At 32.0% G+C, this 14478-nt stretch overlaps 1 protein-coding gene across 1 annotated transcript; it reads left to right on the top strand.

Moving 5' to 3' along the window:
• Window positions 1-10170: 10170 nt before the first annotated feature.
• On the top strand, window positions 10171-12278 carry LOC120777415 (fumarylacetoacetase). The gene is made up of 5 exons (XM_040108715.1): window positions 10171-10405; window positions 10814-10897; window positions 10966-11099; window positions 11174-11775; window positions 11845-12278. The coding sequence occupies exons 1-5, from the start codon at window positions 10322-10324 to the stop codon at window positions 12183-12185; spliced, it is 1245 nt and encodes a 414-aa protein (XP_039964649.1). The 5' UTR covers window positions 10171-10321; the 3' UTR covers window positions 12186-12278.
• The last annotated feature ends 2200 nt before the right edge of the window (window positions 12279-14478 follow it).

Below are 14478 nucleotides of genomic sequence, written 5' to 3'. Positions count from 1 at the left end.
TAAAAGAAAATTTTGTTGTTTTCGTTTTTTTAAGGTTTTTTGTTGATGGCATAAAATCGAAGGAATTATCATAAAAAGTGATTCTGAAAAATTAATTTTTTTTGACAAAAACTCATTATTTTTTTTTTTAATTTTTTGAAGAAATTTAATATAAAAAATATAATAAAATAATTATTTGTTAAAATTTTTTTTTTTTCAAATTAAAAAATGGCATAAAATCAAAGTAGTCATAATGAAATGCTTATTTAAATGTTTTCTTTTGAGGAAATTAGTTTTTTTTTTAATTTTATTTTACAAAAAATAACTAATTTTCTTTAAAAAATTTAATTTTTTTAAATGAACTTTTAATACATTTAAAACAAAGTAATAATGAACCAAAACTTCAAAATTCATTTTTGAAAGATTTGACAGATTTTAAATTAAAAAATTTGTAAAATGTAATGGAAATTTTTTGAAAATTTTTAAAATTAAAAAAAATCGAGAAAAATATTTGAAAAGTTCAATGCAAAAAAAATACTTCTAATTAAAAAAATATTTAAATATGCTAACACAAATACTCCTATTAAATATTTTTAATTTTTTTGTATATTCGGCGTGTTATCAATTATATTTATTTATAATTTTAGATATTTTTGTAAACTATTTTTTAAAGTTTTAAGACAAATTAATAATTAATTAAAATTTGTAAATCTATTCAAAAATTTTTACAGATTTTCAAATAACTGTTTTTTTTTAATATTTTAAGAATGTACTGGAAAATGTTTCGACAGATTTTAAAATTATAAGAAATATTTAAAAAAAATTTAAAATTTAATGTTTTCAAAAATGTAAAGGAAAAGTTTTCGACGAATTTTCAAACAAAAAAAAGTTTTGAAAAATGTAATCGAAAATATTTTGACAGGTTTTAGAATTATAAAAAATTTAAATTGAAATTTAATTTTTTTAAGGTTTTTTAAATATTTTGAAATCTAAACTCCATTTGCTATTTTTGTTAACTTATTTGAAAACTGTGCTGAGTTAGTAAACACAGCTTCCAAATTCTCAAATTTGTTTAATTTACAGTATTACTGTTTTTAAGTGAGTATTTTTGAAGCACGTAAAAAATACTCAAAAGCTTGTACCTTTTAATTAATCACAAAAAAGAAAATATTAAATTTTTTTTTTCAAATATTTTATATCGGTTTTAGGTTTAATTTCTTAATTTTTATAAAAATTACTAGTTTTTAAATTGTATTTTATAATTTAATTTAAAAAACTCTTTTTTTAACTTTCACAACAAACTAATAGCTTTTTTATTTTAATTTTGAAATCTATATCTTTCGTATTAAAAAAATAATAATTAATATTATTAAGAAAAATTATTTATTTTATTTTTTAAAGCACCTAAAAATTTAGAAAATTTACTACTTCGTAAGTAAAAAAATACTAAAATTGATTAAAAATTATTTTAACCAACCAGTTTTAATAATTTCAAAAAAACATATCTTTTTTTATAAAAGTGTGTAAATTAAAAAAAATCATATTAAAATTGATTAAAAAATATTTTAGTTATTTAAAATTTAAAAAAATTGTGTTGTTCTATAACGATATTTATGTTTTTTTAATTAAAATTTGCAATATTTTTTATATATATTTTTTTTTGTTTTTGTTTTTTTTTTAATAAAATAATTGTAATTCTAATGTTTGAATTTTTGATTTTCACAAATTAATAATTTAAAAATTTTTTTATTTCTCTTTAAATATATATATTTCTTCTTCCTTTGATTTTATTTTTTGCAGATTTTTTTTATATATTGAAAATATCTCCTTCCAAAATAAAGAAAATATATTATTTATATTAAACATTAACCTCTGCTTTTCAAATAAAAATTTCAATGCAAGTACAAGAAATAGAATTGCCAAAATAGGTCTATTATTTTTTAGCCAAAGCTACGAAATAAATATAGAAATTATAAAAAAATATAAATAAATATAAAATACATAAATAAACTCTTTTTGTAGTAATACTAAGCTACTTTGGAAGACAAATGTTAAATAAGCACACATTGTATAGAAAATAATGAGTATAATAGAAAAAAAACCAAAAGAAAAAAATCGTTTTGGAAGACATTTTTCATATGCAAGAAATATGAAACCTTTTGAAAATCCGCAAACAGCAAAGGATTGAAAATTTTGGAAGACAACGCTGTACACTTGACCCAAGCGTAAATTAAAACAACAAAAAAATACATATATAAATATTTAATAAAAATAAATTATATAAAATATTTAACTAATGCTTAAGGGGGATTACACAAAGCTGAAATTAGCTTAACCTAGCAGAAATATAAAAAAGAAATTATAAGATATGTAAACACAATAAATATAAATAATTATAATGAAATGATTTAAGTTCAAAGAATTATTATTTCACTTTGATGAAAGCTCAGACAAAGAGGCACAGCTTTCCACACATAACAGAGAGGAGCGAGTGTTTTTTTGTTTGTCATTTTGGCTGAAATCTACGCTGTGACTGACAATAACGGCAAATTCTTAACGCCACCACACGCCAGTGACTAACTGTTGTCCGGTGCGGTTGGCGAGAATTTCCACAACGACATAGCGCAAAGTAAATTACGCAATAATTATATCAGAAATAATAAAAAAAAATATGTTTTGGAAGACAAAATAAAGTTAATTTAGTGCTAGTAATACACAAAGATAAATAAATATAAACATAGCGGCATTAATTCAAGCATATCGTAATATAATGTATATGTATGAATGTAAGAAGTTTGTAAAAACAGAAAACGTTAAATCAAACTGAGAAAAAATATTACAAAGTTTCTAAACAGTAAAGAAAAAAAAACGAAAAGATAGAATAAAAATTAAAAACCAACAGCAACAGAAAATGTGCTGTCAACAGAAACAGCATGAACAACAGAAATAGTATTAGCAACAGAAACTTAATTAGCAACAGAAACACACAAAATGTATTGCAAAGTTGCAAAACACAATAAGAAATAATAATAATTAAAAATCAACAGCAACAGAAAATTTGCTGACAACAGAAACATAAGTAGCAACAGAAATAATATGAATAACAGAAACACTCTAAAATCCAACCATGTAAAATATCCAACATTAAAGTCATTTCACATTTGCTGTTTTTGTTTAAAGTGTTTGTCCAACACTACATATTTATATGGGAGCAAATTTTCAGAGCACAGCCAAAGTTAAGCGAGAAACCAATTTTGATGTCGACACCATTTTAAGCGTCAAAAAAAAAATCATAATTAATAAATAATCCTCTGCACTTTTAATGTTAACTGAAATTTATGCATATTAAGTGTCGTATTCCATTTTCTTATTGTCTTTAAATGCACCTAATTAATCCAAAAATGCACGCACCCCCCTCATCCACAAGGCAGCAATGCAAATTAAAATAAACACACATATTATGGTATATATAAATACATATCTCTCCAAATATATATAAATAAAAATGCACTTAATTTCTTTCGCTAATTACTTGCCTGTTGATTATATGTATTTGTACTTGTTGTAATTGTATTGTATTGTAATCTAGTTGTTAACTGCCATTCGACTTTGTTTTACTTCCACAAAAAAAAAAAATATTACAACCACATGCAAAAAAAAAGGATTCGTTTAGTATGGAGAATGTCACTTAATTACGAACTTTGGCTAACCAAATAATGAAAAAAAAGTAATTCAAATACTTTCAATTACATAATTATCTCAAATAAATAATAATAACAAGCATATAAGCACTTTTCAATATTCAAACTTTATAAGTGTGTAGCTGAATATACTTATAAAAACAACAACAAAAACGAGATCATAAATTGTCCTTTTCGTGACTACACAACGGCGAAAACCGAAGCAAACTGCAAAGAGGAGTGCCACGAATTGTTTATTTGCTTATCAATATATGTAGCTGACTATGTACATAAATGCATATGTATGTTTATGTATTTTTAATGGAAACTCCAGCATATAACAAATATTTAATGAAATTAATAAAAAATTATATAGTTGAATGTTGTGAAGTCAACTTAAAAGGAAATTTTTCATATTCTGAGGCAATAATTGTAAGTATGTACATATGTAAACCAAAATATTGCCACTTAATCACACTAAAATCTATAACAGACAATTTATAACAGATTCGTAAGTAGAAGGTCTTCCAATATTAACGCAATATTTTAAGCTATTTAAATTTGCCGCCATCAAATTCTGGAATAGCCTCCAATGCGCGTAGCGATTCACGTTGAATGTCATCATTTCACTCAAAACGGTATTCTCGGCGCGGTCGTTTAAGATTTCTGAATAGCTAGAAGTCATACGGAGCTAACTGTGGAGAATACGTTGATTCCGGCACGATGTTGGTTGATAATTTGGCGAAAAACTCACGAGGTATCAATGCAGTATGCGACTTTGTATTATCATGGTGCAAAACTCAAAAGTTGTAGGCCCATAATTCCGGCCTTTTTTTTACAAATAGCTTAGCGCAAGCACTCTAATAGATAGTATTCCTTGTTAACAGTTTGGCCGGCTGAAAGGAATTCGGAATGCACCATACCTCGATTATCGAAGAAACCTGTTACATAGCCTTGATTTTTGATCTGCTTTGACGTGTTTGTGTTATTTTCGGCTGCGGCTTACCTTTGCCACGATATTTGGCCGATTGATCGTCTGTTTCCGGGTCGTAAGCATAGATCCAAAAGCCATTGCCAGTAATAATACTTTTCATGATCTCGTTGACGTCTCACAGTCGTTAACGCGACGTTGTGTTTTGAAAAATTTGAGTGATTTTGGAACCAATCGTGCTTTCACTTTTCTAAGGCCCAGATCATTAAAAATGATTTTCACTGATCCTTCCGATATTCAAACGATGCCAGTGAGTTCTTTGTCCGTTAATCGTCGAGTATCAAGCACCAATTCCTTTATTTTATTGACGTGGTGATCGTCAGTTGATGTTGATAGCCGTCGGAATTTCTTTTTGAATAATTTCATTCAACATAAAAATTGCCGAATACATGAAGTGTATGTAAGTGAAGAATGGCGAACGTGTACTAAACCCTAAGGATTACTTTGATGTGACTGTTGTCACAGCTATCACACACAGTCATACCAACCTACAAAAAAAATATTTCGACGAGTGGGCTTTCGCGCGAAATTTTAATTGCAAAGTTTTGCTATTTTTTGCCCACATTAGTATAGGCAAGCGCAGTATTTGCTGTGACTTTCAATTGTTTATATTCTGTGTCGAATATTTTAGTAAGTTTGCATAAGTTTTGTATATTTTACCTATTTTTGTGTTTCAAAATAAATCAGTTGATTTGTTGTACAAAAATACAATAGTCTCATATTTTCATACAAGAGACGATGGTTCTACAATGATTATTTTACTAAAGTAGACGATTCAATAAGCTATATGTAATTATGCTGCAGGACTTCTTCAAGAACTGCGTGTTATATACATAGTATATATGTAGTTGGGACTCAAGAAGAACGTTGAAAAGCTATTTGAAGGAAAGTACAAGGTTTCAATATCTCAAAATATAATTTTCTCTAATCGTGAGACAAAATTGAAGAAAAGAATTTTTTGTAGGTACACAATAGGTGAAGACATCAAAAGTTGGACAAAGCAAAAAGTACTTTGGCTTTTTTAAATGGATGCCACAATTTTTTCGTGAGTAAAAAAGCTGAAAACTACGGTCATGCCAGAGTTTATTTCTGCTTATGAAGCTTTAGAATGCAATTTGTCACATAAAATTCACAGTGAGATTTGGTCAATACTTGTGATTCCGGTATGTCGATTGGACGGGAAACTACATTGAAGTAAATATAAGGAAAAATCTACAAACGATGCGATATTTTTCTGACATTTTTAGAACTTGTTACCATAAAATTATGATTTTTCACTGTAAAACTTGAACCATAATGTTTTTCACATTTTTATCAACTACTTTAATAATAATATGATTTTTTTAACACAAGTATATTAAATTGAAAACCTATATGCTGTACTTATTTGCATGGTAAATTCCTTGCTAAAATCATAAAATATGGTGAACTCATGAATGAAAATAGTAAGGAGAAAAAAATTTGTTTTTATAGATCAGTGTAATTTGTTTTGTTGAGAGTTACACCCTAACTAGCAATCTTCCTGTATGTAATCAATAAAAGTCTATTCATATACAATAATTTCCAATCAGATTAATTGAAGCAATGTAGGCGTAATCCTCATAAGACCAACACGGCGTATACTTTATGTCAATTTTATAAGTAATGGTATTTATCACTCTTTCCACTGACAATTTATTAGATTAGTGCCTAACTACAATACCGTTAGCAAATATATAAATATGTATGTGTAAACAGGTGCTTTAATTTTTCCCGTAGATAAGCCCTTTTGGAACATACTATGTACTATATATATAGTAAAACATTCTGACTTCTGCATGTTAAATTCCAAATAATTAAGGAAAAAATATATTTTTTAATTAAAATTTTGTACTTTATGTTTTATGCTTTTATATTCGTATGGGCTGTCTCGTATTAAACCCCAAATGTAAAAGCAAACTTTACCAAAGTCTAGAATATGAAATTGAGCATAAAAATGAGAAACTCAAAAACAAAATTTTTTGTAGGTACACAGTAGGTGAAGACATCAAAAGTTGGACAAAGCAAAAAAAAAGTTCTTTGGCTTTTTTAAATGGATGCCACACTTTTCTCGTGAGTAAAAAAGCTGAAAACTACGGTCATGCCAGAGGATGCAATTTATCAATTTTGGAGGTTTTAGAAACCACATCCATAGTGAATTTGATAGCAATTGGAGCCAAAATTTTTTAAGAAGTTTTTAGCGTACAACTTCTCTCCGTCTTAATGTTGGTTTTGAATACCAATAATGATGGCTGCTAAGGAATGTACGTACTTCATACTTATGTGTAAGTAATTAAGTATCAAAATCAGCAACTCATTTTAAAGAGAGTCTAATGGATTAGTTATAGTATTTTTGGAATGATGATTTAATTTCAGATCATCAAGTAGGTTAAAAATTGTTATTAGTTTGAGTATTTTCAGTATCAAAAATGGTTCTTGAACTCAATTTTCAATAATCACCAATAGAACAATAGCATTTAGATAATGTTTGCAGGTACATAGCACCGTTAAAAGAGTCAAGCATAACAATTAATATCTTTTCGTATTATTGATCTCAGTTTAACATCTAATCTTTGAAATACAAAGCAAAAATAAATAAAAAGAACTAAACTCTCGTAGTTTTGTGAAATAAGTTAGTATTTTGTTGCAGTTTAAGGGGCCTGTTCGCCAGTCCAACCACATATTTCGCTAAAAAAATATCTAATTTTTGTATTTTAGATGGAAATTTTTCTACTTTTTTTGCTATTTAACTGGTTTTTCTGATTCATCTGTGTAGAAATGTCACTAATACAAAATAAGACTTTATGCAAAATTACTTGAAATCATTCTGCATAAAATTAACTCGAAACTAGTTCGGTTAGATAAACAACGCACCTGGCATTACGCTGGCTCCGACTTTGACTTAGGCTTGTGTTCAAATCTAATAAAAATAAATTAAATTACAAAGTGTGTTGCTATGCATTTCAGTTGAAAAAAATGATGATCATGAATGATAATACAAATTTAGAATTTGGTATTATTTCGAGAATAATGTAACCTTATATGCTTAATGGGGATGAGAGAGAAGCGGTGGGTCGCTCTATATAGTAATATTCCTGGTATATTACTGGGTATATTATTCAGAGTCAAGCATGATTTGGATAAGCTTATATTCGATATAGTTCCTTAATTGTACCAAAAATTAGGCATTATTGAAAAATCATAGTAAAATATTTTTATAGAAAGATAGTAAAAAAAAATTCATAAATAAAAAGTACTTTGAAGCTCTACTAAGCGAACAACTCCGATAACCATGCACACTGGCCGGCCATTGGTTGTTGATGTTTATTAAGTACAATCTATTAACAGGATAGAATGGCTGGTAACCAGATATTGAGAAAGCAGCCTTAAATTCGTTATTTTTCCCAATAAAATTTATTTGTATGAACATAATCAAAGTGAAACCTCAAATACAATCCTTTGGAATGTATACCATAGCCGGATATCCTAGTGTATATATATATATAGGTTGCTTTTTTATAAATTTAGAGAGAGAGCTTCCTACCCGGCTGGCAAACCGACTGTTAAAGTAGGCTCTTGTATTGGTACATTACTTCGACTGATAAGCATGAAAATCTTTCTTCTTTTAAACTTCGAAGAAATCAGGAATGGAACTGTAAATTACCCACCTCATGTTTAGGCTCCGTTAGAATTCTTTTAATAAAGGCGTCCATCCTTTCTGTGGATGAATCAGCTTCTTTTCCTAGTAATGTGAGGACGAATATACGGAATATTGTTGAAGAATCGGACCGGGAGGATGAAATTCATAAGGCCTGGTAGCTATTTGAACTGAAAACTTACGGTTTAAATAATTTTCCGATGTTTTATATAAATAAAAAATCAACACCTCAAAAAAATTTACCTTCTTCATTACATATACATTGTAAAATAAGGACTCGGAAATTGTAAATAAAACGCAAAATATTTAAATATTCATCAATATTTATTTTGTTCCCTTAATAGTAATTTTCACCAGATGTAATACACTTATGCCAACGATTTTTCCTGTCCACTAAACACTTTTCCTAAGGACTTTTTAGGATGGTGATCAGCACCTTCAGCGAATTTTGCGTTATCTCTTCGGTCGACTTAAACAGGGTCCATGGAGCAGTAATTTCAATTTGGGAATAAGAAAAAATAACACGGAGCCAAATCTGGTGAATACGGTGGCTGATCGATGCTATTCATTCCGTTTTTGGCTTTAAATTCGGTCACAATTGACACTCGATGCGAAGACGCATTATCATTTTCGACGAATGTTTTTACGCAAAGTCCTGAATACAACCAAATAGAACTCCTTATTGACGGTCTGTCCCTTCCGAACAAATTTATGATGTATCAAACCACGAATATCGAAAAAATAATGGAAAACTCCTTGATTTTTGAGCGCCTTTGGCGTGTTTTTTTTTTGTTTTTGGCTCGTTTTTTTCCTTCCGTTTCGAAGATTGTTGACTTGTTTGTATAATGCATAATGCTCTCCATGAATGTGGGATAGGAACTCGCACGATCAAGCACATACAAAGAGACCCTTTTATGAAAAACGCATTTTCACACTCGTCTGACGATTTTCAGGCAGCAAATCTTTCTTCTTCTTCTTAATTGGCGTAGACACCGCTTACGCGATTGCAGCCGAGTAATATCTTTCACTGTTTTAATATTTTCATCAGTTGAAGAAGTCGAAGGTCGTCCAGAACGAGGCATATCTTGAACGATCTCTCGACCGTTGCTTAAGGCTTTGTACCACTTGTATTTTTGATACATTTTTAAAAGTTTATTTAAAATAAGTACTTAAAAATATTTCAGAACTTTTTGAAAGAGTTGGTCATAGAAAATGAAACGTTGAGCTGCTTTGGTAATGGAACGTATTAAAAAATAATTAAACCGTATATAAAAACCAATGTGTACACTTTCTATTCTACCTTAAAATTGGCCAAAGTCGCAGAGGAAGAGCAAGAAAAGCTATAAATTCTGTTTGCTAATACTTCGTATTGTTGAAAAGAATAACCCTAAATATGTAGAGGTGGCTCTCAAACTCATCACAAAAATATACGCTGAGTATAAAAGATTTGGTTCCGCTCAAAACCTCTGACAATTTTTGTCTTATTTAATTATGATAACACATGTGTTCAAACTCTCCCGGCGAGTAGCTTCCTAAGCTTCATGAACACTTAACAATTTTTAACAAAACGATAATAATTTAACAAATTTTAAATAAACGAGTTGAAACGACGAACACACCTAATTATCACCCACAAATGCTCTATCAGTGAGAAATTTTTAGAAGATTTGTAGATATACTTTTATGGCAAGAAAATATGGCAAGAGACCGTGATCAGATAAGTAAACCCAAACACGAAATATGAAAAGAGGTTACCGAATTTGAAGAGAGCAAATAGTAATAGTAGTTAACCGTCGTTAGACGCGATCACACTTCAGCGCTCATTGAGCTTCAGTTTTGTTAGTTGCCGCTGAACTGGCGATCGAGCAGGTTGCTTTCTTCGCTTTTACGACAGCTTTCGTGCTTTGCGCAATCACTTTCAGCGACTTCCAAACGTGGCGTGTGCATTCTGTAAACAATTTTAATCGACAGTTTGTTGTGAATCAAAGCGGAACGATGACCAGTTTTGTAAACATACCGGAAGGAAGCGATTTCCCTTTGGAGAATCTACCTTATGGCGTATTCTCAACCAAATCAAATGTGAGTAGATTTAAAGGCGTTTAAGTGATGACATTCCTTTTTATAATTTTGACTTGTGAAATAATTTTTTTCGTGCTGAAATTTCATATAACGGGTCCAGTTTCCGAACTGGAAAGTATCCCATTCTAGTTCAACTGGTTCTACTAATGAGGTATGCGAGTTTAGAGTTTAGAAAACCAAAACAAAATAAGATTTTATGCAAAACAACACGATTTCCATTTGCATTACCATAAATTAGTGAGAAACTAGTTTGAACGCTGGATAAGTGGTTCACATGCCGCGACTGAGACCGGCTTGAGAGACACACGTTTGTTGTTATAAGTATTGACTTGTAATTAACTAACTTACCGAATTACAAATTAAAAAATAAATACAAAAATACAATTATATACTTATTCATCTTTCCAGCCGCGCAAGCGCGTCGGTGTCGCCATTGGCCAACATGTGCTCGATCTCGCCGGCGTAGCGCAACTTTATCCACCCGAAGTGCAGGTATGTCGCCATTAGCACTTTATATATAGCATAACTGTTAAATTTCCAATGCTTTTTATTCGTTTCAGGATGCGCTCAACTCGGAGTCGTTGAATCTGCTGATGAGTCTCGGTCATACAGCGTGGAATGTGGTGCGTACGCGCACACGCGAGCTTTTACTAAAAGGTTCGGTGCTCGAGGAGAATTTGCTGCTGGCACAAAGGTACATATGCATCTTACCTTCACTCTCTTTCACACCATCTTCTTTAAACATTTCCTAATATTTCTTACTTCCAGCGCTCTCATACCACAAACCGACTGCGAGCTGCATTTGCCCGCCAACATCGGCGACTACACCGACTTCTATTCATCCATACATCATGCAACCAATGTGGGCATCATGTTCCGCGGCAAGGAGAATGCTCTTATGCCGAATTGGCGTTATATACCGGTGGGCTATCATGGACGCGCCAGCTCTGTGGTGGTCTCCGGCACACCGATACGCCGTCCATTGGGTCAAACTTTACCCGTGGATGGTCAGCCACCAGTTTTTGGCGCTTGCAAGTTATTGGATTTTGAATTGGAAGTTGCTTTTTTCGTTGGTGGTCCGGGTAATCAATTGGGCGAACGCATTTCTGCTGAAGATGCGTGGAAGAATGTCTTTGGTTTTACGCTGATGAATGATTGGAGTGCACGTGACATTCAAAAATGGGAGTATGTGCCGTTGGGTCCATTCACAGCTAAGAATTTAGGCACCACCATTTCACCATGGGTTGTGCCTGTTGCGGCCTTGGAACCCTTTCTGGTAGACAATTTCAAACAAGAACCGGAAGTGTTTCCCTATTTGAAACACGAACGTCCATTCAACTTTGATATAAGCCTCGAAGTTTCTTTGAAACGTAAGTACCTACATTCCTTTTTTCCAGTTCTTAAATCTTCATTATAACCTTTTCCATCAACCACTTTAGCCGAAGGTGGCGCTGAGTCTGTCATCAGCAAGTCGAACTACAAATATTTGTACTGGACAGCGCTGCAGCAGATTGCCCACCACACTGTCACAGGCTGCAATGTGCGTCCCGGTGATTTGATGGCATCGGGTACAATTAGCGGTGAGACGGAAGACTCTTATGGCTCTATGTTGGAACTGAGCTGGCGCGGTTCGAAGACCATCAATTTGGAGGGCGGTGCTACCAGGAAGTTCCTGCAGGATGGTGATGAGTTGATTATTCGTGGTCACTGTGAACAAAATGGTGTGCGTATTGGCTTTGGTGACTGTGCCGGAAAGGTGTTACCCGCTATACCACTTTAAAGTGTAAACTACCATTTTACTTTAGTTTGTCTGTATATTGTTTACAAACACTTTTTTACTATGAAAGAAAAATATTAGTTATTATGAAGAATATTTAACTCTTCTACAAAAGCGCGGTTTTAAAGTCAAGGAACGGGGATGGACAAAATATGCCAACAATCTGAAGGATTCATATTTTGATAAGCCCGGAAGTACGGTTTGATTGACTAATTTTGAAGCTTAGCTTCTGTAAACCTCAAAAAATCTAGAATGCTTAGTGTCAGTTCACACAAGGACTCTTATGTTAAAAACGGGTTATTGTAGTCAAGTGAATGAAAAAAAAACGAAGGGATGGCAAGTTTTGTGTTCTTGTTCTTAACAGTTTACTGTTATAAACTATAAAAAAGCTGTGGACCTCGTACATGAAGCAGTCAAGAAAGTTTTCCAACGAACTCATACAGCTCCTGTGAACACAATGAGCAACATCAAAAGAGAAAAGTCCGTGTATAAGCCTAGACATAGTATTCCGCAAAGAACTGAAGATGTTTTGACATACCACATACTATTTGTGTTTTTACGGTAACTCAAAATATTCATCTCGACAAAAAAAATGGAATTAAATCACGAACATTTTCTCGCCAGTACTTTTTACAACTTTCGCGAAGATCGTCCAATATACCTTGTTTTCCCGGAAACTATTGATGTAGTGATAACATTGTTACATCAATATCTGTCATGGGATCTCTCGTGAGATTAAGACAACAATAAGCATTAGTGGGACCAACATATATTCAGTATTGAGTGGATATTAGACATTAAAAAATATTCACGTTCGATCCCACACAATTTGTCAAGCGCTTAAGAAAGCTCGTGCCGATTGATCGAGAAAAATGTTAAAAAGTACGACAATGGAACTTCAAAACACGTCTATGATATCATGACAGGGGATGAATAGTGTATTTACGTGTATGAGCTCGAAAGTAAACCGCAGTCGCCTATATGGGTGTTTCAAGATGAGACGAATCCAACAAAAGTTGTTCGCGCACGAAGCATTTCCATTCCTTTAAGTGCCTGTTTTGTTGGAGAAACTTTATATTTTCCTCTTGAAGAGGCAATTGCTGCGTTTATATCGCTTGCTTTGAAGATACTTCAATCAGAGTGGCAAAAGTGCTTCGAAAATTTGTTCATACTCATGCAAAAGTGTATAACATAGATCTTAATAGATCTTACAAAGGTTAGGTAAGGTAAAGTTAGGTTAGATGGGTGATCGAAGATCGCAAGTGGACTGCCATAGAAAAGAAGAACTCCTGTGTTCGGACTTGTAAATAAGTAAAATGCTTAGCAGCCAATACAAATTTACATGGCCGTTCAATTTCAACTCCCGCCAGTTCGGTGGGATGTCTCAAAGGATGCGCTACCAAGTGCTTAAGTCTTGACCTCCGAAATGCGGGACAATCATGAAGGAAGTGTTGAGTTATTTCCACCTCATTTTCTTCAAAACAGCTTCTGCAAGAGGCATCTGGCAAGATTTTCAACCTTACAGCATGAACGCCAAGAGCACCATCCATATCCATACCCATACTTAATAAATATACTCAATAAAGCAATTTTCGATGCTTAATATTTGTATTTGCTTTCAAATCCCGAAATATAAAAGGCATCCCTCATAATAATTCTAATTATCGATTAGCTAAGGCTGTCAATTTCTAAACATGCTATGGAGTTATGATAATTTAACAGAACTATATTATAAAATTTGAAATTTTTTCTCAGGCTCTTGTTCGTATTCATGGCTTCAAACAAGCTTACGTAAAAACTGAAGCTCCACAAAGCTATGGATACTCGACGGATCAGGCAAAAGGTCAGACTCCGCCTGACTGATACAAATATTTCGTCAAAAATATTCTATTTGTGATTTAAAATTATCGAAAACTTAAAATGAATATTCCTTTAAATGTTAAATGATAAAATGTAAATTTCCTGAGTACTGGTCTTTTCTTTACTTTGGTCTTAGGGTCTTTTCATAGCACAGTGTTTTTATATGAACTTTTTCAACTCGAACTTATCACTTTGGTTAGTAAAAGCTTTAAAGCGCGCATGTTTGTAACTTTACAGAGTGACCACGGTGTATCACAAATAACCACCGAGTAAAAAACTTGCCTAGTACCATTTGTATCTCAGAGCATTACTAAGTTACTTATCTCATAGATGCTTTCGCTGCGCGCACTTTATGAAGAGCATAAAGCATACAAATACAGAGAGGGCGAGAGAGCAAACAATAACACTGCGCCTGCTCACAACACAGCACCACCCT

The sequence above is a fragment of the Bactrocera tryoni genome, chromosome 5 (assembly GCF_016617805.1).
Source record: "Bactrocera tryoni isolate S06 chromosome 5, CSIRO_BtryS06_freeze2, whole genome shotgun sequence".
Taxonomy (NCBI): Eukaryota; Metazoa; Arthropoda; class Insecta; order Diptera; family Tephritidae; genus Bactrocera; species Bactrocera tryoni.
This window is presented reverse-complemented; position numbering and strand designations above follow the sequence as displayed.

Excerpts from the sequence above, each read along its gene's own strand:
- LOC120777415 (XM_040108715.1), top strand. The coding sequence starts at position 10,322 with ATGACCAGTTTTGTAAACATACCGGAAGGAAGCGATTTCCCTTTGGAG. Across the intron at positions 10,406-10,813 it reads TATTCTCAACCAAATCAAAT|CCGCGCAAGCGCGTCGGTGT; the intron begins GTGAGTAGATTT and ends TCATCTTTCCAG. Across the intron at positions 10,898-10,965 it reads TTTATCCACCCGAAGTGCAG|GATGCGCTCAACTCGGAGTC; the intron begins GTATGTCGCCAT and ends TATTCGTTTCAG.